Source organism: Rhinopithecus roxellana, chromosome 13 (genome assembly GCF_007565055.1).
Source record: "Rhinopithecus roxellana isolate Shanxi Qingling chromosome 13, ASM756505v1, whole genome shotgun sequence".
Classification (NCBI taxonomy): Eukaryota; Metazoa; Chordata; class Mammalia; order Primates; family Cercopithecidae; genus Rhinopithecus; species Rhinopithecus roxellana.
This window is the reverse complement of record NC_044561.1, coordinates 35,897,288-35,924,435: the sequence shown is the minus strand read 5'-3', so window position 1 is coordinate 35,924,435 and position 27,148 is coordinate 35,897,288. Positions and strand designations below refer to the sequence as shown.

The 27,148-nt window shown below is 55.4% G+C and overlaps 1 protein-coding gene across 1 annotated transcript; it reads left to right on the top strand.

The window, feature by feature from the left end:
• Positions 1-1,985: 1,985 nt before the first annotated feature.
• MFNG (MFNG O-fucosylpeptide 3-beta-N-acetylglucosaminyltransferase) lies at positions 1,986-20,147 on the top strand. Its single transcript, XM_010389201.2, has 8 exons — positions 1,986-2,613; positions 8,583-8,631; positions 9,047-9,149; positions 9,848-10,001; positions 12,236-12,321; positions 14,430-14,595; positions 16,676-16,761; positions 19,186-20,147. The coding sequence occupies exons 1-8, from the start codon at positions 2,359-2,361 to the stop codon at positions 19,250-19,252; spliced, it is 966 nt and encodes a 321-aa protein (XP_010387503.1). The 5' UTR covers positions 1,986-2,358; the 3' UTR covers positions 19,253-20,147.
• The last annotated feature ends 7,001 nt before the right edge of the window (positions 20,148-27,148 follow it).

The following is a 27,148-nucleotide window of genomic DNA, read 5'->3' as shown; positions in this document are numbered from 1 at the left end:
TGTGGAGCACAGAGCCTGGCATCATCACCAAGGCTGGCATCATCACCATTCTGAGAATATGGCCTGTGAAGGGGCCTGGCTGGGGGCTGGCCCATGAGAGGGTGATTCAAAGGGTTGGTTTTCCTTTCCTCTCCCCAAGCTGTCCTCATGCAGGGTTGAGCCCGGCAGGGCCAGTTCACTTCGCCAGCCACCTGGTACTTTGTTGTGAATTAACATTGATTGAGTTATTATCTGCCAAGCACTGTTCTAGGCACTGGGGATTAGGGACTCAGTGATCAAAAAAGAAATCCTGCCCTGATATTCTCATGAGGAGGACTGACAATAAATAAGTTAAACATACAGAATGTTGGAAGATGAAAAGCGTGATGGAGAAAACAGTGAAGGCTTGGGAGGGACAGGCCTAGGGGGCTGGGAAGGAGGTGGCGAGGGGTTGCAGTGTTAACAACATGGAGAGGCGGCGAGGGGTTGCAGTGTTAACAACGTGGGGAGGCGGCGAGGGGTTGCAGTGTTAACAACGTGGGGAGGCGGCGAGGGGTTGCAGTGTTAACAACGTGGGGAGGCGGCGAGGGGTTGCAGTGTTAACAACGTGGGGAGGCGGCGAGGGGTTGCAGTGTTAACAACGTGGGGAGGCGGCGAGGGGTTGCAGTGTTAACAACGTGGGGAGGCGGCGAGGGGTTGCAGTGTTAACAACGTGGGGAGGCGGCGAGGGGTTGCAGTGTTAACAACGTGGGGAGGCGGCGAGGGGTTGCAGTGTTAACAACGTGGGGAGGCGGCGAGGGGTTGCAGTGTTAACAACGTGGGGAGGCGGCGAGGGGTTGCAGTGTTAACAACGTGGGGAGGCGGCGAGGGGTTGCAGTGTTAACAACGTGGGGAGGCGGCGAGGGGTTGCAGTGTTAACAACGTGGGGAGGCGGCGAGGGGTTGCAGTGTTAACAACGTGGGGGAGGCGGCGAGGGGTTGCAGTGTTAACAACGTGGGGAGGCGGCGAGGGGTTGCAGTGTTAACAACGTGGGGAGGCGGCGAGGGGTTGCAGTGTTAACAACGTGGGGAGGCGGCGAGGGGTTGCAGTGTTAACAACGTGGTCAGGGAAGGCCTCACAGAGATGGTGACCTTTGTGTAAAAACCAGAAGGGAGTGGGGGAGTGAGACGTGCAGGTCTCTGGGGAGGGGCCCAAGTGGGAACAACAAGTGCCAAGGTCCTGTGGCGGCCGCATGCCTGGGCCAGCCGGGATCCCAGGGGTCTGGAGTGGAGTAGCAGTAGATGGGGTGGGAGTAACTTGGGGGCCAGCTCACGCAGGGCCTTGTGGGCTGCTGTGTGCTTTTCGGCTTTTGTTCTGAAGAAAATGGGAGCCAGTGCAGGCTTTGAGTGGAGGAGGGAGGAGGTGTGAGTGAGCTTGTGCGAAACGTGATGGAGGTGGTGGCTGGAGAAGGTCCTCTGTCTGTCCACTGGCTGGGTGCTGGGAGAGAGGCAGCTCCAGAGACTGCGGAGTGAAGTCAGGTATGGGCTGGGGCACAGCTGGGCAGGTGCGCTCAGGGGACCTCCTGTGAACCCGAGGAGGACCAGAGACCTGGGTCCCACCAGCTCTGCGGCTGAGTTGCTGGATTGTTTTTGCTCATTCTGTACCTTTGTGCCATATGCCCTCAGCTATAAACTGGGAATGACAGTCCTAGTGCTGTTGTGAAGACCACAGGAACTGAGCAAACAACTGTGGGAGCCCCAAAGGTTAAGAGGTTATCACGGAGGGCTTCCTGGAGAAGGGAACCCTTAAGCTTTGAAGTCCAGATAGAATTCAGCCTAGCGGAGGGAATGTGGGTGAGACTGGTGGAAGATGGGAGAGCATCCCGGAGGAAACTGGTGAGCAAAAGCTGGGGGCTGGATGAAGCAGGACACCAAAGTCATGAGTGTTGAATGGGCCAAGCTGACAGCTCTCTGCAGGAGTGGACAGTGTTGGAGGACCCTCTCTTCCACCAGGCACGGAGGGTTTGCTGTGACTTCCTCCCACCGCAGCAGCTGGCAGAGCCGGGGCTGCCCCTTCTGCTGCTGCCTCCTTTCAGCCGCGTCTGTCTGGGGTTCCCTTCGTCTGGCCCCGCCCCTCGGGCTGAGCGGGGCGGGGCCAGGCGGTCCCCGGGGCTGCGGCAGGCCGGACAGCGGGAGCAGGTGGAGGGCTGGCGGCTGTCGAGATCGTGCTGCCATGGCTCAGCCTCTGGGTCCAGAGCCTCAGCTCCTACCTCTTCCCTCCTTGCCAGCCCCTGATGCCTGCCAGACTTTTGCCTCTGCCGGAGCCCCTGCCTGACCAGCTTCCCCTCCCTGTCTGGTTGGGATTTGGGGGCTGAGCTGTCTGGGGTCCCAGGGCCAACCAATGCAGTGCCGGCTCCCACGGGGCCTGGCTGGAGCCCTCCTCACCCTCCTGTGCATGGGGCTCCTGTGTCTGCGGTACCACTTGAACCTGTCCCCGCAGCGGGTGCAGGAGACCCCCGGGCTGAGCCAGCCGAGCCCGGGGCCCCCTGAGCTGCAGCTACACGATGTTTTCATCGCAGTGAAGACGACCCGAGCCTTCCACCGCTTGCGCCTGGAGCTGCTGCTTGACACGTGGGTTTCCAGGACCAGGGAACAGGTGACAAGTGGGTGACATTGGGCCCTGGGAGTGTCCCCTGGCCTAAGGGGTTCTCAGAGGCCTTTCTACTGGGCTCTACTCCCTGACTGCCTCATGGGAGAAGCTGCCCGCTACCTGCCTAATCTGGGATCCTCTTCCCCTCTCCTTCTTCCCGGCTTCAGGGGCTGCCTGTGGTCCTGCCTGTGCCCTGTACTGGTCCTGACTCCAGGTCCATCCAGGTCCCACCACTCCACCACTTTTAGGGGCCAGGCTGGGCCCCTGCTCCAGGCTTCCGGGTCCTTCCTGGGGGTCCTTCTATTCCTAGCTGCTCCCGTGAGGGCTTCACTCCTAGCCACCCAGGCCCAGCCTGGCATCGGGGGTAATGGTGGATGTTGGGCAGCTGGGGTGGAGGCTTCCAAGAGGTCCTGACCCTGACCCGTGCCCAGGCCAGGCTGTTCCACCCAGGCCCTAGGTGCTGTCCTGCCCAGGCTCTGAAGGTGGAGGATGTGGGGAGGATGTCTAGGTGGGGTCTGTTCTTGGTGGAGGCATCCCTTCGGGCTTCCCGACAGCCCGTCCCGCTGTGCCTCTGCTGCCCTGGGTGTGCTGAGGCTACCATGTCTGGTCTCCTGCATTGGCTTCCTGTGGGATGCTTCCGAGGCAGGGAAGGAGAGCGCATGCCACAAGGGTGGTGCCTGTGGCAGTGGTGGGCAGTAGGTCGGGGAGGCCTTGGTGAGGCAGTAGGTGGGATTGCGTGTGTATATACGCGTGCTCACACGCACGGAGCTGGAGTGTGCTAGATGTGCGTGACAAGAGGCATGTCTTGTCACATGGCTGCACGGCTCTGGCAAGCCAAGTCCCTTCCAGCCTTTCCCCTCCTCGCATCCAGTATCTTCCTTAAGCAAAGTCAGTGATGTCGGGTGTTAGGGACCGTTGATGGGGGAGGTGGAAAACGGGTACACACACACACACACACACACACACACACACACACACACACACACATCCGTCCCCTCTTTGGCGGCTGGCTCAGTGGGAGGAAGTGACTGAGTGGAGATAGTTGAGGCCTCCTGGAAGACCAAAAGGAGGGGGAGAGGATGGCTGGCAGAGGCCAGGCCCTCCTGGGGAGGGGCACCTTGCCCTGATTTCTGCCCTTATACTCAGGATTAACTCTTCCCCAGCTGGCCCCCAGCACCCCAGCTCTTCTCTGGGCCCCACACGGCTTCTCATCTTGGGGAGATCCTGGTTCTTCCTGCGGAAGCCGCCAAGGCGGGCCCTCCCGCAGACCTTCCTGTTTATGCGTCTGTGTACCCGGGAGCGTGGCCTCACGTGGCCCACGGCCCTTTCCTGTCTTGTCTCCATCACTGCGGTGGTGCCCTTGCCCCGGATGAGGAAACTGAGGCCAGAGAGGAGGAAGTGCTGGCTGGCGTGGTGTCACGCAGAAGGCCTGAGGGGGCAGAGCCCAGTGGGACCTAAAACCTTGTTCCTGGCTGGGTGCTTTTCTTCCCTGCTGAGACTTGGGAGCCCTGTGAGGCCTGGGTCACAGGGCTACAGGAGAGGGTCCTTGGCCTTCAGCCTGGGCAGCTGTGTCTGGCAGTACCAGGCCAGGAGAGGCAGGCAAGAACAACCCCTTCCCTGTCCCAAGCTCGATCCCACATGCGAATCAGGCGGTGGGGTGGGAGTGGGGGTGCTGGCAGCTCTGCCGCCGCTCAGGGCTGTAGATCAGGCAAGTTGCTTGTTCATCCTCACAGTAAGCCCCAGAGATTGGCTGTGATGACCGTGATCTTCCCGCCTTATAGTGCAAACACTGAGCAGGGTTCGGCCGAGGTGGGAGATGAATCCACTCAGCTGGGCCCAAGGGGCGAGGGGCAGACTCTAGAAATCTTGTCCTTGAAGTTGAAAGAAGGAAGGATGCTGAGATAGAGGAGGAGGTGGGAGGACAGAGAGGCCCTTGCTCACTACCCCACATCTCTCACTCTTTGACTCACTTCTGTCTGTGACCTCGGCCAAGGCCCTCCCCTTTCAGCCCGCAATTTCCCCGTCTGCACAGGGCAGGAGTGTCTGGACCAGGCCTGAGCTGGTTAACTACAGCGCTGGGCGCCTGCCTGGCTGGTTAAGGGCAGTCGGGTGGCAGGTGGGCCTTGTGGCAGGGGCTGGGACTCGTGTGCTGGCCTTTGTCCTGGGCCAAGGGGTGGGCTGGGGGAGGCGGGTTTTGTGCTCAAGGGGAGTCTTTCTCCTCCCTATGGTCCCCTCGTTGGGGAGACGTGGCAGCAGCCCCACAACTCCCCTCCTCTGCAGCAGATGGTCCCCGGCCACCCCTCCCCTGCCCTAGCAGGCTGCGTGTCCCTTTGTTTCCCGCGGCTGCCTGTGAAGTTTTCACCATTGTCAGATCTCCTCCTTAAACAAGTCAAATACAGCCCTTGGCTCCGAGGAAACTCTGCCCATTGCTCTGTGCCAACCTTAGGATTCCCAGGGACTGAAAGCACCAGCCTCACTGCCCTCTCCCGTGTCCCCGCCCCCTCTGGATCCGGACTCCCCTTCCCGGCTCCTCCCTCACTCTGCTCACGGCTGCTGTTTTTTGTTTTGTTTTGGTTTGGTTTTTGTTTTTTTGTTTTTTTTTGAGACAGAGTCTCACTCTGTTGCCCAGGCTGGAGTGCAGTGGCGCGATCCCGGCTCACTGCAACCTCCTTCTCCTGGTTTCAAGCGATCCTCAGCTTCCTGAATAGCTGGGACTACAGGCATATGCACCATGCCTGGCTAATTTTTCTATTTTTAGTAGAGATGGGGTGTTGCCATGTTGGCCAGGCTGGTCTTGAACTCCTGGCCTCAGGTGATCCGCTCGCCTTGGCCTCCCAAAGTGCCTATTCTGCTTTATTCGGGTTACTAGATCTTCACCCGGAAACCGTCCTCGGCCCGTTTGGCCCATGCTCCAAGCTTGAGAGTGCTTCACTATCTGGTGGCTGTTTGGTGGCAAAAGTTTGCCGAGGGCAGGGCAGGAAAGGCCTGGCTTCTTTTATAGGGTCCCTTGAGGCTGTGTTGAAAACAGTCTTGGGGTGGGAGCAGAACAGAGCAGGGAGGCCAGGGAGGAGGGCCTGCGGCAAAGCAGGCAGCAGGTGACGACAGTGGCCAGTGGAGGGGACCTGGGTGGCTGGGGCGAGCTGGAGGGAAGAGCAGCGTCCCAGACTATTTGGAAGCTGGTGAGCTGAACTGATGATAGGCTCGGGGGGAGGTGCGAGAGGAAGAGAGGAGGAGCAGAGAGTCTGAGGTTTTGGGTTCCAACCAGTGAGAGGGAGGAGCAGGTCTTGAGGAGCACGGGGGCTCAGTCTTGATGCATTAAGCCCCCAGGAGACGTCGTGGTTTCAGGGGATGTGACAGTTTGGAGCTCAGGGAGAGGCTAGGGCTGGTGGTGTCCACGAGTCTCCAGCTCCCTGATGGTGTTTAAAGCTGAGAGGCTGCATGGCGTCACTGATGGGGTGGGCTTCATGGAGAAGCGGACCAGGGCCTAGGCTTGGACCACCACCATTTCCCCCTGCGGAAATCCGGAGACCTCCAGCATTTGCTAAATCTGACTGTGGGAGACAGACCCCAGGGAGAGAGGCTCAGAGGGTGGACGCTGCCCAGGCCTTCCCGAGGAGAGCCAGGTGCCGGAACAAGGAGACAAATTGGACCAAGCCTGTGGCCTCCAGGATGCCATTGTTTGGTGGAAGAGACGGAGAGATACATTTCTGTAACTAGGGAGTTTTGCTAACTGCTGTTAGTGACAGGAGGAACAGAGGGCTGAGGAACACATAGCAGGGGCCCCTAAAGTAGCTGGAGGGGTGTCAGGGAAGGCTTCCTGGGGGAGGTGATGCCTAAGCTGGGAGCTAGAGGGTGGAAAGAGGGCACAGCATGTGCAGAGGATCAGAGGTGTGGGCCTGTGTGTGTGTGTGTGTGTGCGTGTGTGACACAGAGAGAGAGAGAGAGAGAGAGAGAGAGAGAGAGAGAGAGAGAGAGAGAGAGAAGCCCCAAGAGTGGGCAGGAAGTAATGAGATCAGACTATATCAGGCAGGGTGGCCAGGTGACCCCTCACTGGCCACAGGGAGGCTGGCCTTTATCCCAAGGATGGCAGGGAGCCATGGAAGGTGTTAGTGGCCAGTGGTGGAGGTGGGTGTTATCCGATTCTGGTCCTGGCAGGAAAACATATCTGAGGGAAAGAGGCAGAGTCTTGCAGTAGTCCAATGAGAGGTGATAGTGGTTCGGAAGCAGGGCTGTGGCCATGGGCCTTGGGAGACAGCCTGGCTCCCTCTTGCCCCTTCCTGTGTCAAACCTGGCTCCTGGCCTCCTGGCCTCCTATGCCTCAGTTTCCCCTGAAATACAAGTAGGTGAGCCTGACTTCACTGTCAACTCTTCCTTGCTCTTTTACACACAATCTTGTTTTATTCTCACAGCCACTACTACTCACAGCCATCTACCCCTTTTGTAGATGGGTAAACTGAGGCTCAAGGCAGGGACTGTTCTGATCTGAAGGGCTAATTCCTGGGAAGGAGGGAGGGGATTGTGGGTAAGCAGAGGGGAGCATTGCAGTTGGAGGCCCTGAGCTTCGAGGGAGGACAGGGCTGAGCCACGAGTATGGCCCCAGAGGGGGCTGAGAGAGTCTGGGGGCTTTAAAGAGGTGGGCCACTTGGAAAGGGTCCAGAATTGTCCTGAGTCCTGGGCCAGGCAGTCCCAGGGCCAGGGAGGCCCTCAAAGGCCCTTGAGGTGCTCACTGGGTGAGAGGACCCACTTGGGCAGCTGAGAAGCTCTGCCCCGTTGGGCTGGGCGTGAAGTGGGAAGGACACCAATCCTCAGCCTGGCTTGTCTTTGTCCCCAGCCTGGCTTGTCTTTGTCCCCAGCCTGGCTTGTCTTTGTCCTCAGCCTGGCTTGTCTTTGTCGCATCCATGTGCTTCCTCTACCTCTCATTCAGAGTTTGGGTTTGGATTATGTAGGGGCTGAGCAGCTTTCGCTGCCTGGGAGGCGGTGGGGAGAGGTCCGTGGGTTCGAAAGTCAGCCTGGCACTTGCCAACCCTGGTCCATCGCTCAGCCTCCTTTTTGTCGTCTGGGAAGAGAACAGATGAAAACATCTGCTTTGTGAGGTTTGAGGGTCGCTGGGGGCAGGTGCATGTCCAATCTGGGAGAGTTGGACTGGGTTGTGAGGCAGCATTTCCGAGATGGCTTTCTTTTTTACTTTTTTTTTTTGAGACGGAGTCTCGCTCTGTCGCCCAGGCTGGAGTACAGTGGCCGGATCTCAGCTCACTGCAAGCTCCGCCTCCCGGGTTCACGCCATTCTCCTGCCTCAGCCTCCGGAGTAGCTGGGACTACAGGCGCCGGCCACCTCGCCCGGCTAGTTTTTTGTATTTTTAGTAGAGACGGGGTTTCACCGTGTTCGCCAGGATGGTCTCGATCTCCTGACCTCATGATCCGCCCGTCTCGGCCTCCCAAAGTGCTGGGATTACAGGCTTGAGCCACCGCGCCTGGCCCCGAGATGGCTTTCACAGGGGGTTTGTGTGGCTGTGAAGGTGTGACGTCTCCCTAGTGGCGCGGTGTCCCAGGGTATGGGTGTGGGTCTGTTCACATACAGTTTGTGTCCTGATAATGGGTTTAACGTTGTGTTACGTGACTATGGAGGAGCCGAGTGCAGCTGTGTGTGTGTGTGTGTGTGTGTGTGTGTGTGTGTTAGAAAAGGGTGAGATGCTGCCCAGGTGTGTGGTTGTGGTTGGGTCCCTGTGGCTGCTCTGGAAAGGGGGCGAGTGTATGTGTTTAGACTGTGGGCTGTGTACACCCTGAAGTTGTGTGTCTACGAAGGCTGAGTTGTATGTGTTATATGTTGTCCTGAAGCAGCGTGTGACCATGAGAGGGGTGTGCGTGTCACTGGAGGAGTGCAGAGTCCATCTGGGGCCTGGTGTTGGTGGGCTGTGGATTGGTCTGGGGTGTTGCTTGGGCCGACGTGAGTCCTGACCCCTTCTTTTCCTTCCTAGACATTTGTCTTCACCGACAGCCCAGACAAAGGCCTCCAGGAGAGACTGGGTAACTCTGCCTTGCCTGGGTGGGGGTCTTTAGCTGTTGCCCAGGAAAGCTGGGGCGGCTGTGTCTTGGCCTGAGGGTTTCCGGGAAATGGGCTGCCCACCCTTGGCATGCGGGGATCCCCCTTTGTCCAGGAGGGAAGTGGGCCTCTTCCCTGGAAACCGGTGTGGGCGTGGGTAGGGGAGGAGCTGTGCTGGACAAGGCCCTGGACACCTGAGTCCCAGTCCAGCCTGCTGTCCACTAGCTCTGTGGTCCTGGGCAGGTCTGCCTTCCCCGGGCCTCAGTGTTACCATGTGTCAAATGGGAGTGGGTGGGCCGCTCCAGGCTCCCTGTAGTCCAGCCTTGGTCTGTATTCTGTGTTCAGGGCTGCGAAGGGGGGAGCTGGGCGGGGTCCCCTGACTCCTCCTCACTTCTCCAGGGTCCCACCTTGTGGTCACCAACTGTTCTGCGGAACACAGCCACCCCGCTCTGTCCTGCAAGATGGCTGCTGAGTTCGACACCTTCTTGGCCAGTGGGCTTAGGCGAGTGTTCCTGAGTCTCTGGGGATAGGTGTGGTCTGGGCCCAGTGGAAATAACCCGTGGGCCTCCTGGGATCTGACTTCAGCCCCCACTCCCCTAGCAGGCAGTGGGCAGATGAAGTCCAGCTGGGGGTTCAGCTGCCATTCAGGATTGGATATGTGACCTTGGGAAAATGACTTTTTTTTTTTTGAGTTAATTTCACTCTTGTTGCCCAGGCTGGAGTGCAATGGTGCGGTCTCGGCTCATTGAAACCTCCGCCTCCTGGATTCAAGCGATTCTCCTGCCTCAGTCTCCCGAGTAGCTGGGATGACAGATGCCCACCATCACGCCTGGCTAACTTTTGTAATGTTAGTAGAGACGGGGTTTCATCATGTTGGCCAGGCTGGTCTCGAATTCCTGACCTCAGGTGATTCACCCGCCTCGGCCTCCTAAAGTGCTGGGCTTACAGGTGTGAGCCACCACACCTGGCCAGGGCGAGTGTCTTAACCTCTCAGTCTTGGTCCTCAACTGTGAAGTGAGTGCCCTCCTCACGAGCTTACACAATATGCAACTTGGCACAAAGCAGATGCCTTAAATGTCAGCCTCCCCAACCCCTACCCCCATTCTGTCACTGTTGACCGACTGTGGGGGTGCTTAGGGACCCTGGCTTGGAACACCCCCCCCCCCCAACAAGTTCACTGTCCCCATTTCATCCCTACAGGTGGTTCTGCCACGTGGACGATGACAACTATGTGAACCCAAAAGCGCTGCTGCAGCTGCTGAGAGCCTTCCCGCTGGCCAGCGACGTCTACGTGGGAAGGCCCAGCCTGAACCGGCCCATCCACGCCTCAGAGCCACAGCCCCACAACCGCACGGTGAGTCCCTCTCCTCCTCCTTTGCCTCTTGGCCCATTGGTCCCAGGGCCGGGCCAGTCCCAGGGGCGGGGGTGTGCTAGAGAGATGAGAGGGGTTCTGGGTTCTGGGTTTGGCCTCATGTGGGTTTGGCACCTGTAGTCCCAGCTTCTTGGGAGGCTGAGAGAGAGAATCGCTTGAACCCGGGAGGCAGAGGTTGCAGTGAGCTGAGATGGCGACATTGCACTCCAACCTGGGTGGTAGAGCAAGACTCCATCTCAAAAAAAAAATTGCTGGAATATTATGGGGCTGGGTGGTCAATTACTGCTGCCTGAGCCCCAGAACCTTTCCCCCACTTCCCCTCCTTGGGCACCCTCTCTCTCCAGACACCTCCACTAGCCTGTGACTGAAGAGTTGACACCTGGCACAACAGGGGGCTCCATACCCACCTCAGTTCCTGACCTGGATGGATGCTAATTCGGGTTGCCAGATTCATTAAACAAATAAATGAAAAACCACTACATCCAGTTAAACTTGACTTTCAAATAAATAATGAGGAATTTTTTAGTATAAGTATGTCCCAAATATTGCATGGTTCTTTCCCTGTCCCCAGGACCCACTGGATATCAGGTGTTAGAGTGGTCCAGGCCTTAGGGCTCCCTTGGCCCAAGGAAAAAGGCAGGTTGGGAGGTCCCTCTCTAGAGGCAGTACCTGGTGCAGGAGCTGGGCACACAGCGGGGCTCAACCTCCCTTCTCAGGTCACCATCTGCTTCATTAGAAAAAAACAAGAGCAGAAAACACAAAACCTTAATTATCAGTAGCTAATCAGCCTCTGAGCCTTAATTAAATTCTTCTGGGCCCTGGGGCTCTGTGTGTGAGTGATTCCAGGGGAGCCAGGGGGTCCCCCAGGCTCCCATACCACTTCACCACTGGCCACTCACCTCTGCCTAAGCCATTTGCCTCTGGGGTGGAGAACTGCACACTGGAGCCTGACTCCCTGGGTTTACACGGCAGCCCTGCCACCTCCTGGCTTTGTGATCTTGATGAGGTCACCTCACCTCTCTATGCCTCAGTTTCCTAATCTGTGAAATGGGTAATAACAGCCCCTACTCAAAGAGTGGTTGTGAACATAGAAGAAAGAATGAAATGATGTCATCTATCCAATCCTTGGAATGAGACCTGGCACGAAGTCAACACTAGAAAGTGTTAGTGATCTGAGGCCAGGCGCGGTGGCTCATGTCTGTAATCCCAGCACTTTGGGAGGCTGAGGCAGATGGATCACCTGAGGTCAGGAGTTTGAGACCAGCCTGGCCAGCCAACATATAGTGAAACCCCGTCTCTACTAAAAAATACAAAAGTTAGTTGGGCATGGTGATGCACGCCTGTAGTCCCAGCTACTTGGGAAGCAGAGGCAGGAAAATTGCCTGAACCCGGGAGGCGGAGGCTGCAGTGAGCCAAGATCACAACACTGCACTTACACTTGAGCCTGGGCAACAGAGCACGACTCTGTCTCTGAAAAAAAAAAAAAAAGGAAAGAAAGTGTTAGTGATCCGTATTGGACACAGCCTGACCTTCGTTTCCCAGCCACATCTTTCCTCTGCACACTCAGGCCCCGTCAACCTAGGCCCACCTCTGTGGCCCAGGAGAGCAGGTGCGGTGTTTGGCAGCCCCTCCCAAGCCACATGGAGTGAGGTAGAGACCTTTCTCAGGGAAAAGGGGCACAGTGGCCTTTTAGTAGAGACAGGGTTTCACCATGTTGGCCAGGCTGGTCTCGAACTCCTGACCTCAAGTGATTCACCCACCTCAGCCTCCCAAAGAAAGTGCTGGGATTACAGGCATGAGCCACCTAAACAGAGTCTTGCAGGATGGGCTGGAGTCAGCCAATGCTGAGGGGAGAGAGGAACAGAGTCCCAGGCAAGGACTTCAACTGACCGCACATACCCCATTAATGCCGCTGCCCTGGATGCCTGGCCAAGGGGCAAGTGGGTAAACCAGTACTCATCCCCTTTAACTGGAATCCAGCTGGACTTGAGTCTGATCAGTGACTTCATCACTCCTAATTAACTATGTGACTTCGGGCCTCTGTTTTCTTATCTATAGAATGGGCACAGTAATGCCAGGCCGTAGCAAGATTCTAGTGAGATTCAAAATAAAGAGCTTTTGAGTCATACTGATTGGGGGTGAAGGGTGGCCTGGCTGTCCCTTTCCCCCACAAATCCCACCAGGCTCACGCTGCCCCTTGACCTCCTCTCCCTCAGAGGCTGGTACAGTTCTGGTTCGCCACTGGGGGTGCTGGCTTCTGCATCAATCGCAAACTGGCTTTGAAGATGGCTCCGTGGGCCAGGTAAGCAGAGACCCTGAGGTGGGCAGGAAGGCAGGGAGGGGGTGGTGGCTGGGGTACTGGAGGGCCTTTGCAGCAGGAAGGGCTTTGAGAGTGAGCTCAGGAGAACCTGCTCCTCATTCATGTGTGTCACAGTGTGGCAGTTAGTGGTGAGCAAACCACCTGCCACCTGCCCTCGGGGCTGCGCGGCTGAGTGCATGACTTGCCACACACAGGCAAGTCATATCATCTCCAAGAGCCCCAGTCCCTCCGTCTGCCCATGGGCCTGATAATACCATGGCCAGTGGTGTGATAAGGGTTAAATGAGAAAATGTCTGGGCTGGCCCTGGTAGCTGCTATTTGCTGCCCTTTTCTGACCGGTCTGTGCTGTAGGGGAGGTGAAGGCCAAATGTAAGGGCCTTCAGAGGAGGGAGAAGGGCCTTCTGGTTGAGGGCAGAAGGGAAGACTTCCAGGAAGAGGTGGTATTTGAGCTGGGTCAGCCCCATGTATCACAGTGGGTGTACACCCTGTGATACTACTCATAATACCATCTAAGGGAGATGATATCACTCCTAATATCAGGAGGGGATCTCAGGGGTAGTGGAGGCCGCAGTGTGGGTGGGGGCGGGACACTGGTATTCCAGAAGTGGCAAGGCCTGGCCTCCGGAGGTCTTTCTGGGCTCTTATTATTATTAACAGCACCATCAGCGGCCACTCTCTTGTATTGAGGGCTGACTCTGAGCCAGCTCTGTGCTCCATCAACAGGATCACAACACCTCAGGGAGCAGGTGGCCTTAGCCTTGTGTTTCTAGATCTCAGGCAACTGAGGCGCTGAGATTAAGCCAGTCTGAGGTCAGCCAGGTTCAAGGTCATTCAGTTGCTGGGTTTGGCTCCAAGGTCTGCAAGCCTTGCTACTACCCAAGCCTGCCCTGCCTTGCCTGGCTGGGAGGGGCCCCCCAGGACAAGAGCGGGCTAATTGTCCTGAGGCATGTCCACAGAGCTGTGTGTGTACACATGACCAGGGTCATCCCTGTGCCTGGGATGCCCCCACCCAGGCTTCTGCCAACCTCTAAATTACCTGTGTGTGAATTAGAAAAAGCCCCCTCCCTCCAAATCCTGCAGGTGCAGCTTGAGGGCTCGCAGGCTAGGGAGGGGAGTACAGGCTGGATTTCTGCACCCATTTGCCCCTTGGCCAAGCATCCAGGGCGGCAGCATAAATGGGGTATGTGTGGCCAGTAGAAGTTCTTGCCTGGAACTCTGTTCCTCTCTCCCCTCAGTACTGGCTGACTCCAGCCCGTCCTGCAAGACTGCTTAGGTGGCTCATGCCTGTAATCCCAGCACTTTGGGAGGTTGAGGTGGGTGAATCACTTGAGGTCAGGAGTTCGAGACCAGCCTGGCCAACATGGTGAAACCCTGTCTCTACGAAAAATACAAAAATTAGCCGGGTGTGGCGGCGGGTTCGGGAGGCTGAGGCAGGAGAATTGCTTAAATCCAGAAGGCAGAAGTTGCAGTGAGCCGAGATTGCACCACTGCACTCCAGCCTGGGCAATGAAGGGAGACTCTGTCTCAAAAACAAACAAACAAACAAACAAACAAACACACACACAAAAAAGCTACCACCTCCTCTGGGAAGCCTACCTGATTCTTCCTATACCCCCAGGCAGCGTGCTTCCCTCTGACTTAGCACCACTCTTTGAAAGCCCTGCTCCCTGCTCTGTCTCCCTCCAGAATAGGGACTGCTATCGGGGGCAGGAAGCGTTTCCTTCTCATCTCTGTATCCTCAGCCCTAGCATAGTATCTGGCACCAACAATGAATACATGAGTGAATCAATGAATAACAAGACAGGGAGAGAAGGAAAGGCTACATGTATAAAGGGCCTCACCTTCCCATTCCCCGTTTAATCCTCACAACAGCCCCGTGAAGACAGGGCCATTAGCATCCCCATTTCATAGAACAGGAGACTGAGGCTGAGGCTCCCCAAGGTTCCCGACTTGCTCAAGGTCATACAGTATGCAGGAGGCAGGTGCTCTGCTCTGCCAGCTTGTCCCAGGGGAGGGCCTTCGTGGGGTAGCCCACGGCTTTGGGTGTGGAGGGCCTGGGCCAGTGTCTACAGTCTGGCTCTGTCCCTCAGCGGCTCCCGTTTCATGGACACATCCGCTCTCATCCGGCTGCCTGATGACTGCACCATGGGCTATATCATTGAGTGCAAACTGGGCGGCAGCCTGCAGCCCAGCCCCCTCTTCCACTCCCACCTGGAGACGCTGCAGCTGCTGAGGACTGCACAGCTCCCAGAACAGGTGAGCTGGCCTTGGGGCAGGTGGCAAATGGGAAGGGGGAACCAAAGGAACATGAGGTCTCCCCAACCCTCCCTCCTGGTGTTTGAAAGAAACCTGGAACTCCAGATTATGGGGCTTGGCTCTTCCCTATTGATGGGGAAACTGAGGCCTAGGGTGGCGAAGGACCCCCTAAGGGTACACAGGGACTCATCCCCTTCACCTCTAACCCTCAAGGATTAGCATTTGTGAAGCTGAAATTCTTTGATCTGGTCCTCAAATGCCAGCCGGAAGGACCTGAACAGATGAGATGAGGCTGTCTCCAGGTTTCCAACACCCTGCTCCCCACCGCTGCCTCTACTCAGTCTTCCATCCTCCCCACATTCCTCCCTGGGCGCCCAGCTGGCCCTTTCTGATTTCCCTGTTGGGAGCCCCTTCTTCATCAAAACTCCCCTATCCATTGCTGAGTGCTGTTCCTGCCAACCCTGAGGTTACCGGGATGGAATGGGTCTTCGGGGGGATGCTCAGCATTACGTTAGGCTGGGGGAGAAGGGGGACCCCATCCCACCACCTGGCAGGTAATACAGGCCCAACTGGCTCTGCCTCGGAGAGGCTGCCCTCTGACGCTGTAGATGGTCCTGGCTGGGAGTGTCCCCGGAATCTCCTGCCCAACAGTATGACAGAAACTCAACATGGACTGGGTAGCCTGAAAAGGAAATGGTTGGCTCACATAACTGAGAAGCTGAGGGCCTGGCTGGCTAGATCCGGCGGGGTCTAGGCGTGCAGATGGCCTCCCAGACTCTCTCCACTCTAGTCCGCTCTCCCCCAAGTTGGCCCGTCCTCAAGCGGGCTCAGCCTTCATGTTGGCAAGATGGCAGCCCCAGCTTTCCCCCCACCATCGGAGGAGAGCACCCCCTTCCTTCAGATCCCAGGGCTGACATTCATGGGTCTGACAACTTAGCTTGGGTCACGTGACCCATCTCCTGCCAGCACCTGGAGTTAGTGTTGATTGGCCAGGCCTGGAACTGGGGTGTGAGGTTGGTCCCATTAGGATGGCAGGGCCTGAAGCCAGGAAAAGGAGGCAGATTTGAGGCAGCCCACACCAGGGACTCTAGTGGTTAGGGTATCCTGAGTACCCACAATGCCAGGCACCACGCTGGGGGCTTTCTCTTCCTTTTTTTTTTTTTTTTTTTTTGAGATGGAGTCTCGCTCTGTTGCCCAGGCTAGAGTGCAATGGCACGATTTTGGCTCACTGCAACTTCCACCTCCTGGGTTCAAGTGATTCTCCTGCCTCAGCCTCCTGAGTAGCTGGGACTACAGGCACCCACCACCATGCCAGGCTATTTTTTGTATTTTTAGTAGAGACAGGGTTTCACCATGTTGGCCAGGCTGGTCTCGAACTCCTGACCTCAAGTAATCCACCTGCCTCAGCCTTCCAAAGTTCTGGGATTACAGACATGAGCCACCGAGCCCAGCCACCCTTCTTTAACTCTCTGTTTCCTCACAATATTCACACGAGGTCAGTACTAACATTATCTCCATTCTATAGATGGGGAAAATGAGACCCGGCGAGCTGAACTAACCACGGCACGCAGCTAATATGGGGCAGAGGGGCATTGGAACCCTAGCTGAGTGGTCCCTATGCCCACAATCTTTAACCACTGTGCTCTGCAGCCTCTGAGCTGAAATCATGATCTATGTCATCACTGACTGGTGCAGTACAGGCTCCAGGTGAAGAGGGATGTGCTAAGGCCCTCCAGTGAGTCTCAGAAAACCTCCATTCTAGTCCAGGCATGCAGCTTACTGGAAAGGTGCCTTTTCCTGTTGAGCCTCAGTGTCCAAACCTGTAGGTGCGGTATTGTTCCAGCCTCTCAGGGGAGCTCAACCTTCGAGGGAGCAAATGGGATTAAGGGCATGGCAGTGCTTTTCCAGCTGTCAAGTGCCTTGGGGTGTGGGGTGGGCTTCCACCACCAGTGGGGAATTTCAGGTTCCGGGGCAGCTTTCCCTGCGGCTTAAACACCCTCCTCCACCTGTGCCAGGATGCTGCCCCCTTGTGGGGATCCCCAGTGCGACACCCCAATCACTCTTTTATCTCCCTGCCCAGGTCACCCTCAGCTACGGTGTCTTTGAGGGGAAACTCAACGTCATTAAGCTCCAGGGCCCCTTCTCCCCGGAGGAGGACCCCTCCAGGTGGGTCTGAGGGCTGGAACCTTGCATGGGAGGAGTGGGGGCTGAGTCCAGGCATCCAAACATGGGGGAGCTGGGAGGGAGCGGAGTTGGACAGGTTTTGGTGGCTGACAGCACAGAGGTAGGAGTGGACGGAGTGGATTTCCGTTTCTGACCCTGCCACTGGCTTGCTGTGTGACCTTGGGCAAGTGTCTTGCCCTCTCTGGGACTCAGTCTCCCATTAGTAACACCTGGATGCTGGCTATCGTGAATCTGAAGAGCTCTCCCAGCCCCAGTCCTCTGGGTTCTTCAGGAGTCCCTGGCAGGCTGAAATGCCTTCCCTGAGCGCAGGCAATGCTCTCATGGTGGAACTTCAGGTTCTAATGGGGGATTGTTTATTTTATCTCTTTTGGACTTATGGTTTCTTTGATACTCTTACATGCTTCTTTTAGGTAGGTAAAGGGTTGGAATAATGCCTTCCAGTTCTGCCCAGAACTGGCCACGGGGAGATGGGCCACCCAAATTCACTCCTGACTGGTCTAGAGCAGTCTTGGAACATAGCCTATGATATGCAGCTTCCTTTCCACACACCAGCACCTGCCAGCCATGGCTGGTTTTCTTTTTCTTTTTCTTTCTTTCTTTCTTTTTTTTTGAGATGGAGTCGATGGGGTCTCGCTCTGTCGCCCAGGCTGGAGTGCAGTGGTGCAATCTCGACTCACTGCAATCTCTACCTCCTGGGTTCAAGCAATTCTCCTGCCTTGGCCTCCTGAGTAGCTGGGATTACAGGCGCCTGCCACCATGCCTGGCTAGTTTTTGTGTTTTTAGTGGAGGCGGGGTTTCACTATGTTGGCCAGGCTGGTTTCTAACTCCTGACCTCAAGTGATCCGCCTGCCTCGACCTCCCAAAGTGCTGGGATTACAGGCATGAGCCGCTGCCCCCGGCCCAGCTATGGCTTGTGATTCTGGCCAGGGGTGGTGGGATGGGGGTGGAGAGGAGTCGGGAGAGGGGACACATGGACTCTGGGTCCATCAGTCCAACCCCAGAACTGATGCTTGACCCCTCCCAGCATCTCCATCAACTAATGGGCTGGCTTCACCTTGCATGCCTCCAGCCATGGGGAGCTCCTCCCTCCTGTGGCAGTCTGTTCCATCTCTAGGCAGCTGGACTGGCCCCAGCCCTTCTATTTCCATTTCTGCTCCCTGTAGTGACATGCAGTGGGTCTGGAAACTGGGGAAGGAGGCCTGATCCTACCTTTGGGGACTGAGCAGGGACTGAGGGAGGTAATGAGTAGAGGAGGGCATGGGTGAACTCTGGGTTCACTTGAGTGACAGAGACTTATCCAGAGGGAGTCCTGGGGGACGGGGAGTCCGGGAGACTGTGTGTGTAGGGGATGAGGGTGAGTATGCAAGTACAGGCTGTTATGGGAGAGTAAGCCAGAGCCCTGATATTGACTGGGGAGTAGTGGCTGGCCGGGGAAGGCTTCTCTGAGGAGGTAACGTGAAGGACCTGAAAGGCTAGCAGGAGTTCGCTAGGAGAAGAGCAGGTGGCAGATCGCTGCTGCAGAGGGGACAGCATATGCAAAAACCTGATGGCAGGAGACAGGCCTTGACCTGCTCAAGGTGGGAAAGGGAGCCTGTGTGACCACAATGTGGAGAAGAGGAAGGAATGGTGTCAGATTTGGTTGGGGACGTGGCAGGGGGCCTCTCCAAGGCCTTTGTAGGCTCTGTCTGGACGCTTGCGATGCTTGGGGGAACCAGGGCGCCTGGCCCTGACATTCTGCAGTGCTGCCTGTCCCGGGGCAGAGGGCTCCCACGATGCTGAGCGCCCTTGCGGCCAAGACTGCGTTGAACAAGTTGGATATTACAAGGAGACAGAATTTGGCTCGATATAGGAACAAAAATTCAAAATTCCAAGATGAATGAAGCTGCCTTCTAATAGAATGAGCTCCCGTCAGCAGAAGTGTGTAAGCCATAGCTATACTGACAAGAGGTTTAAGAATTGCTGTTAAATTTCCTCAAAGCCCGAAGATTTTAGAAGTCATAGATTACTGTCAAATGGGTCTGGAGCCACTTAGATGGTCAGATGATTGGCCTCAGCTGAGGTCTCTTGATGGCTTCTCTGGCTTTTGAAGTTTGTCCAAACCAGCAGTTCTCAAGTGGGGGTGATTTGTCTCCTAGGGGACATCTGGCAGTGTCGGAGACATTTTTGATTATTACGATTTGGGAAAATGCTACTGGAATCTTGTGGGTAGAGCCCAGGAATGCTGTTAAATATCTCGCAAGGCACAGGATGGCTCCACAACAAAGAATTCTCTGGCCCTAAGTGTTAGTGGTGTTGAGATAGAGAAACCCTGCTCCAAACCGTTTCTGTGGCATGTGTCCACCTAGGAGAGTGGGCTGAGAGCAGAAGTGGGGGTGACCATCCTGTCCTTTTCTGGTTTCTCTGCAGGTTTCGCTCCCTCCATTGTCTCCTCTACCCAGATACACCCTGGTGTCCCCAGCTGGGTGCCCGATGAATCCTGAACTGCTGGGCAAAGGTTGGGCAGAGGCTTCTGGGTGTGCCTTGGCTCGCAAGGTGGCACTGAGGGTCCCTGGCAAGTGTCTTGTGATAGACAGTCCCTGGCAGGGCCTTCTGGTGGTTGGCAAGCCCAGGATCTGGGTGGCAATTGGCACTGAAGGCACCCCAGGCCCCTGGGAGGTGAGTTAGACAGCCCAGGGGACCAGGTGGATCAGGTGATGGCCAGAGAAGCTCCAGGGGCTAGACTCCCTCCGGAGGCTGAACTGAAAAAGGGTAGGGGCACTTGAGCTGGCCTGGGGCTCAGGGGTCCTAACCCTTTAGGCAGTGACATGGCCTCTGGGTGGGGTCTGGCCCTTGGCCCTGGCTCATGTCTCTCAGTCATTCCCCTGGGGCTCAAGCACTGGGCCGCCCACTCCTGCCTCCCTCGCCTGGGTCCTGAGTTCCTAAAGGGATATGGGAATGATGGCAGAACCCAGGGTCTGAAGCACCTGCTGTTGTTGCCAACCAGTCTCCCAAAGCTCCTTGCTCCCCACCCCTTGCTAACAGGACCAGATTTGGTTTGGATCCTCAGCATGCTGGGACCCAGATGATGGAGCATAGTGGGTCCCAGCCAATCGTGATGATCCTTTTTGCCCATTTCCCAGCCTCCCTTGCTGTTAGGGGCTACCATGGGACCAGCTCTGGCCAGAGGGAACTAAGCAAATCCAATAGAGACATTTCTGGGGAAGGTTTTGCAGCCCACTCCCCATCTTCCTGCTGTGAATGTGGGTGTGATGGCTGGATCTGGGGCAGCCACCTTGCTACCATGAAGGAAAGGCCAAGACAATCATCCCAGCTATTCCCTCCAGCATCTGGTTCTGTACGAAAATTAAATGCTTATTTGTTTAAGTCTCTCTTGGTCCAGTTTTCTGTTACATGCAGCCAAAGTGTTCCTGACGGGGGTAGGGTCTATCTGTCTATCACAGTGCAGATGGTGGTCACTTTTGGTGGTGTGATATGATGCATGCGAAGACCATGTTACAGAGCCTGGCACAGAGAAAGGAAGGGCGCAGTGGATGGTGACTGTTACTAGTGTGTTTGTGAGTCATGGTGTGTGAGGCGGTGCACAGGGGTGTGTGTGTGTGTGTGTGTGTGTGTGGCATGTACCTTCTACATGTGTCTGTGCATAAAGATGTACATGTGTTTTTCTTTTGTTTGTTTGTTTGGTTTTTTTTGACAGAGTCTCACTCTGTTACCAGGCTGGAGTACAGTGGCACAATCTTGGCTCACTGCAACCTCCGCCTCCCAGGTTCAAGCAATTCTCCCAATTCTCCTGCCTCAGCCTCCTGAGTAGCTGGGATTACAGGCACGTGCCACCATGCCCGGCTAATTTCTGTATTTTTAGTAGAGACAGGGTTTCACCATGTTGGCCAGGATGGTCTCGATCTCCTGACCTTGAGATCCGCCTGCCTTGGGCTCCCCAAGTGCTGGGATTACAGGCGTGAGCCACCACGCCCAACCTGTGGTGTGTGTTTTTGTGGCTGTGTTGCATGTGTGTACATGATGTGTACATGTGAGCGTGCATGCTGTGAGGTGTGGAGTGGTTCCTCCTTTTCTCTGCCCCTGGGTTGGGGGAGGTCAGAGAATCAGGGAAGGCGGAATGGAGACTCAGGGCTGAGGGACTTAGCCTCAGGTATCAGATAATGGTGCCAAAGGGCGATTTGACAGCCAAGGGCAGGAACTGAATAAACACAAGTGCCCTTGGAATGTCGGATCCCAAGGAGGTGGATGGATGAGTGAAAGTGATCATGGTGAAATTTCAGGTATGGCGGCATGTAGGCAGGGAAGGGTTCGAGAGGGGAGGTCTGTATCATGCCCAGTGACGCTAGGAGTTGGAGTCACAGTGAGGCTCTCGAATGGGGAAGGAAGAGGAGGGATCCTGAGGGCCAGAGGGGCCCTGACACAGGGAGCCAGGGCCAGGGGCTCCACCCTTGAAGAATCAGAAACTGTCTTCTGGCTACATCTGTGTTGGGGACATCTGGAACCACTGAGCACCTGAAGCCAGCCCCTTGTTTTCCAGGGAGGAGAGGTCCAGAGAGGGACTGCCACGTGCTGTGGTCACACAGTGAGTTGGGTGCAGCCGGCCTCTTGTGCTTCTCCAAAGCCCCATTTCTTTCTGGGCTGGCCCAGGGCTGGGTTTATGGGATGCCAGTCAAGTGAGGGCAGCTTCTGGCCCTGCAGCCCGGTAGGGCTGGAATGGTGCCATCCATAGCCGCCGTCCTCCCCACCCCACCCAGGGAAGGCTGCTCGTCGGCCCGCATTTAGACGCAGCAGCAGATTTTCGGGTTGCTCCCAGATCCTGAGGGTCGGGTGGAGGGAACAGGACTTGGGCCATCTGCTGCCTCCATTGTCCCAGAATAGCTGGGGGTAGGGAGGGGGAGCAGAGTCAGCAAGGATCAGAATTGGGATGGAGGAAGGAGGGAGTCTGAGTTTAACCCTTTGCGTGTCTGCCTGGAAGTTAGGAAGCTCCCTGTGCCGTGTGCCGAAGTGACCCATATGGGCCCCAGAGGGAGGGCCTGAGTGTGGGGTGGGGTAGCAAGGTTAGGCCACCTAGTCTTGGCCTTGCCATGACCCTTGGGCACATAGCTGCCGCTCAGCGTCCTCGCGTTTAGCCTGAGCCCTGCCTGCCCATTTTAGGGTGCATGTGGATGGGATACTTTGAGGACCATGGGTGGCCACTTATCCTTCGGCTGGTTGGCTGAGGGTAGGCCCCCATGATAACAGGGACAGAGAGTGACTCCAGAACAGGAGCCCTGGCCTGGGGCAGACATTAGAAGGAGCCTAGAGATCTCCTCCAGGGGTCTACGGCTCCCTCAACCAGCCCCTGTCCCCAGCAAGGAGAGTGCAGGGGGCCCAAGGTAAACCTCCTCTCCTCCCAGCAACTTTTTTTTTTTTTTGAGACAGAGTCTCACTCTGCCACTGAGGCTGGAGTTCAGTGGTGTGATCTTGGCTTACTGCAACCTCCGCCTCCCGGGTTCAAGGGATTCTCGTGCTTCAGTCTCCTGAGTAGCTGGGATTACAGGCATGTGCCACTACGCCTGACTAATTTTTGTATTTTTAGTAGAGATGGGGTTTTGCCATATTGGCCAGGCTGATCTTGAACTCCTGACAAGTGATATGCCCGCCTTGGCCTCCCAAAGTGCTGGGATTATAGATGTGAGCCACCGCACCCGGCCCTGACAACCTCTTTTTGTTGCACCTGCACCTGCTGTGAGTGAGGTGGACTCCACCCCAGGAGGCTGGTGACCTAGCATCTCAGCTTTGCCCTTCTGTAAGTACTGATGCCAACAGAACTATAAACGTAAATATCTACCATCAAGGGCATGCTGGCGGTCAGACACTGTTCTAAGTACTTGACATAAATTAATTCATTTCATTCCCACCTATTTGAAGTAGGTGCAATCATTATTCCTGTTTTACAGATTGGGAAACTGAGGCACAGAAGGGGAGAAGGTCCTTGGGCCAGGTCACAGGTCTCCTCGGTGCCAGAGCCAAGGTTGGAGGCAGCCTGGTTCTGCAGTGGTCATCTCGCTGCGGGACGACTTTGAAGAGTTGGAGAACCTTCTCAGGCCTGGGCTCCACCTTGCTGCCCACCTGTGGCTCTAGGCCCTTAGGCAGGTGGCTTCACTCTTCACTAGCCTCATCTGTAAAATGGGCACAGTGACTCCTGTGCAGCAGGATGTGAGGCTTTGAGATGCTGCCTAGAAAGCTCCTGATGCGGGGTGGTTGCTCAGTAAGTAGCACCTCTCTGTCCTTGCTGAGCTCACGTTCTCAGCAGTAAGAGGTAGGGGTACTGGACTGGCCATCACCTCCACTCCCTGTCCGGGCTGTTATCACAGTAGCCTCCTCACTGCTCCTGTAGTTCTCTCCCCACTGCTCACTGGCTCCAGGCACAAGGGCCTCCTTGCTTGCTGTGGCAGGTGCCACGTTCTCTGCCAGCACCAGTTTTTGCCTCTCCTTGTATTGCAACCCCCATTCCTGCACGGCTGGCTTGTTCTTGTCAAGCTCCCATGTCCCATCTCTTAGGGAGGCTCCCCACTGCCATGACACAGCAGCCACTCATGGTCATCAATGACCTCCTGTTACAGTCACTCGTAACCCGTCACCCTTGCAGACCTGCCTTCCAGGTATTTGTTTGTTGTCTACTCCCACCTGGCTGTGAGCTCCATGATCAGGGATCCCTTTGCTTCTGTTCCCTGCAGCTCGTGACCTGGCATAGTAGATGCTTAACAAATATTTGAGGAACAAATAGAAACGTAAGTGAATGGGCTTCTCAGATCTCTTCCATCTCTGTCCGTATTTTAAGATTCTGTGAAAGGTACTGAAATAACTGAGGCAATGCAATGGGGGCTTCTTAATGGAGGGATCAGACTGGCAATAGCAGAATGCACCAAACCTTCTTCTTTTTTTTTGAGATGGAGTCTTGCTCTGTCACCCAGGCTGGAGTGCAGTGGCGTGATCTCTGCTCACTGCAAGCTCTGCCTCCCGGGTTCATGCCATTCTCCTGCCTCAGCCTCCTGAGTAGCTGGGACTACTGGTGCCCACCACCATGCCCGGCTAATTTTTTGTATTTTTAGTAGAGACAGGGCTTCACCGTGTTAGCCAGGATGGTCTTGATCTCCTGACCTCATGATCCGCCCGTCTCGGCCTCCCAAAGTGCTGGGATTACAGGTGTGAGCCACCGCGCCCGGCCGGTCCTATGATTTTATGTGCTGGCCGTGGCCGGTGTCTTGAGCCCCTTTACCTTCATTCTTCCCTAAGGGTGAGCGGTGCACCAGCGCCCCACACCTTCTTAGTATCACCCAGGTAGCATTCTTAGTATGCTCCAGATGTGATCCCGTAGGAAGGATGCAACGCTTCCCAGGAAGTCTGCTTGCTAGAATAATTGACACTACATCACATCCACCCTCTGGACCTAAACGCCAGTCCACAGGAAGCAGGAGGACAGTGCAGCATGTTAAATGATACCATGAGGGTTCGGTCCACCACATCAACAATGAGGACAGTCTCACATGACAAAGGGCCTGGTTTCCTCAACAAGTAAAAGGGCATAAAAAGGAAGAGAGAAAGGACTGTTACAGAGGAAAAGAGATTTAAGAAATAAAGCACCAAAATGCAATGTATGGGCCAGGCCCCGTGGATCATGCCTATAATCCCAACACTGGGAGGCCAAGGTGGGCAGATTACCTGAGGTCAGGAGTTCGAGACCAGCCTGGCCAACATGGAGAAACCCCATCTCTACCAAAAATACAGAAATTAGCCAGGCGTGGTGGCAGGTGCCTGTAATCCCAGCTTCTCGGGAGGCCGAGGCAGGAGAATCACTTGAATCTGGGAGGCGAAGCTTGCAGTGAGCCGAGATCATGCTGCTACATTCCAGCCTGGCCGACAAGACCTTGTTTAGATCTTTATTCAAACAGATGAACCCTAAAATGGCATTTTTCAGGACAATGAGAAAATTTGAAGATGGACTGCATATTAAAGGATCTTAAGGAATGCTTCATTTTATTAGGTGTGGTGATGATGTTGGACTTATTTTTAGAAATGTGCTAATGTGTGAGAGATACATTCTGAAATATTAATGGGTGAAATGATCTGATGTCTGACATTTTTGTTAAAAAGGGGCTTGAGAGAGGAAAGGAATGAGAATGGCAAAGTGGGGATGGCAGTTAGAGCTGGGTGAGGGGTGCGTGGGAGTGCCTCATACCAGTCCCTTTACTTCTGTAGGGGTTTGAGATTTTCCACAATAAAAGTAAAATGGAATAAATAAAAGTGGGTCTGTGCATATTTCATTTCTCTGGCTGTGGCCCTCCCCTTCCAGTTCTCCCCTCCTCCATGCCCCACATTCAGGCCCAGAGAACATCTGTTTTCACTAGGCACAGCTGTCCTGGCCCCACTCCTTGTTAGCCCCAAACACCCAGAGAAAGGAAAGCCAGGCCTTGACTCAATGTTGGCCCCTGACTGATTTGCATTTGGCCTGTTGCCTGGTTTCCCAGAGGCCCACCCTGATTTCTTTGGGTTCTGAGCACTTGTCTCAGCTGCTCTGTAACCCAGGAGCACTGCCCCTGGGCACATTTCTCTCCCTACTCATCCTCCAATAATTACTCACCTCCTCTGGCAGGGGTCAGGGTGGCAGAAGTAGGGATGGGATGGGTCTCTGTGTCAGATGCTACACGGGACAATCAGATGCAAGCCCTGCTCTCAATAGGGAGTCCCAATCCCAGTTGGGACATGATTGAAAACATAGCAGCCACACAGTGGCTCACACCTGTAATCTCAGCACTTTGGGAGGCCGAGGCGGGTGGATCATGAGGTCAGGAGTTCAAGACCAGCCTGGCCAATATGGTGACACCCCATCTCTACTAAAAATACAAAAATTAGCTGGGCATGGTGGCATATGCCTACGATCCCAGCTACTCAGGAGGCTGAGGCAGAAGAATCGCTTGAACCCGGGAGGCAGAGGTTGCAGTGAGCCAAGATTGTGCCACTGCACTCTAGCCCGGGCAACATAGCGAGACTCCATCTCAAAAAAAAAAAAAATAAAATAAAAAATAAATAGCACATCATGTAAACAACAATAATCAGCAACCGTGTGGTGCAGGGAGGGTGGACTACATTCTGGGGGGTTCAGGGTGGCAGGAATCAGGCACATTGATGTGTGAAGTGGCATTGTGTCTGGGTCCTAGGCCATGAGGAGATCTGAAGGAGCAGACTGTGTCATACTCCGTCTTGCAGATAGGGCCATGGAGACTCCAAGGAAAGATACAGATGCTGGTTATGGTTATAATAACTACTGTTTTCATGTGCCTTTGTATCTCATCTTGCAGGATAAAGACCAGGTATGTGCCTGGTGCTGTGTCTACACAAAACAGAAGGGGCTCCCTCTGTCCCTCCCTCCCCACGTCTACCCTGCCTGATGCAGCTCTGTGCCTCACAGTATCTGGCACAGTGCTGAGTACATAGCAGGCAATCCATGAAGACCAACTGATTATTGAGGTCAGTGTTCAAACTCAGGCCAGTACCAAAATGGCTGGATAGAATCACAGGCAGTTAGGATAGTTGGTTAAAACAGATCCCAGGGGTCCATATTAGACCCTCAGAGCCCAAGCCTTTAAAGAAAGGGCCAGGGAATCTGTATTTTTACCTGGCCCCCACCCAGGAGGTCGTAAGTTGCTGCTGGGTTAGAGAAGGAGGTGAAGGAGTTAGAAGAGAGTTCAGCACCGCGGACAGAGCCACAATGTCCCCTCCATCGACTCTCTTTCCTGGGACTGACTAGCTGGGGGCAAGGAAGGTCAGTCTCTGTATGTGGCAGGGATCCACAGTCTAATCCCGATGGGGGCCAGGTGACACCTGTGGTCTTGACCCCCGCATGACGCAGCCCCGGTCCCTGCTTCAGGAGCAAGTTTCAGGGAGGACAACGGTCTCGCTGCAGAGACAGCTTCGACTCTGTGCAGGGAGGGGCCGTCTAATAAATATCCCCTCAATTTCCTTTATAAGTTGTAAGCGACCCCCATACTGTGCAAGCAGCAAAGCATGAAGCCTGAGCCTGTGTGAACAAATTAATCTCCCAAACATGGTTTGAGCACCTACTGTGTTCAAGGGCTGTACTGGTAGCCATAGGGCATGTAGGGATGAGAGAGAGATACAGCCGCCGCCTCAAGCCACCTGCAGCTTGTCAAACATGGTTCACTGGTTGTTAGAAAGGAGAGCAGCCTTGAAGATAACCAGACCCTGAGTCCGGTCAGTGTGCATGTTAGAGAGGCAGCCAGGGGAGTGGAGAGAACAGACATTTGGTGGCAGAGGCTTCCCGCATTTGAGAACTGGCACTGACAAGCTGCGTGACCTTGTGCATGTGTCT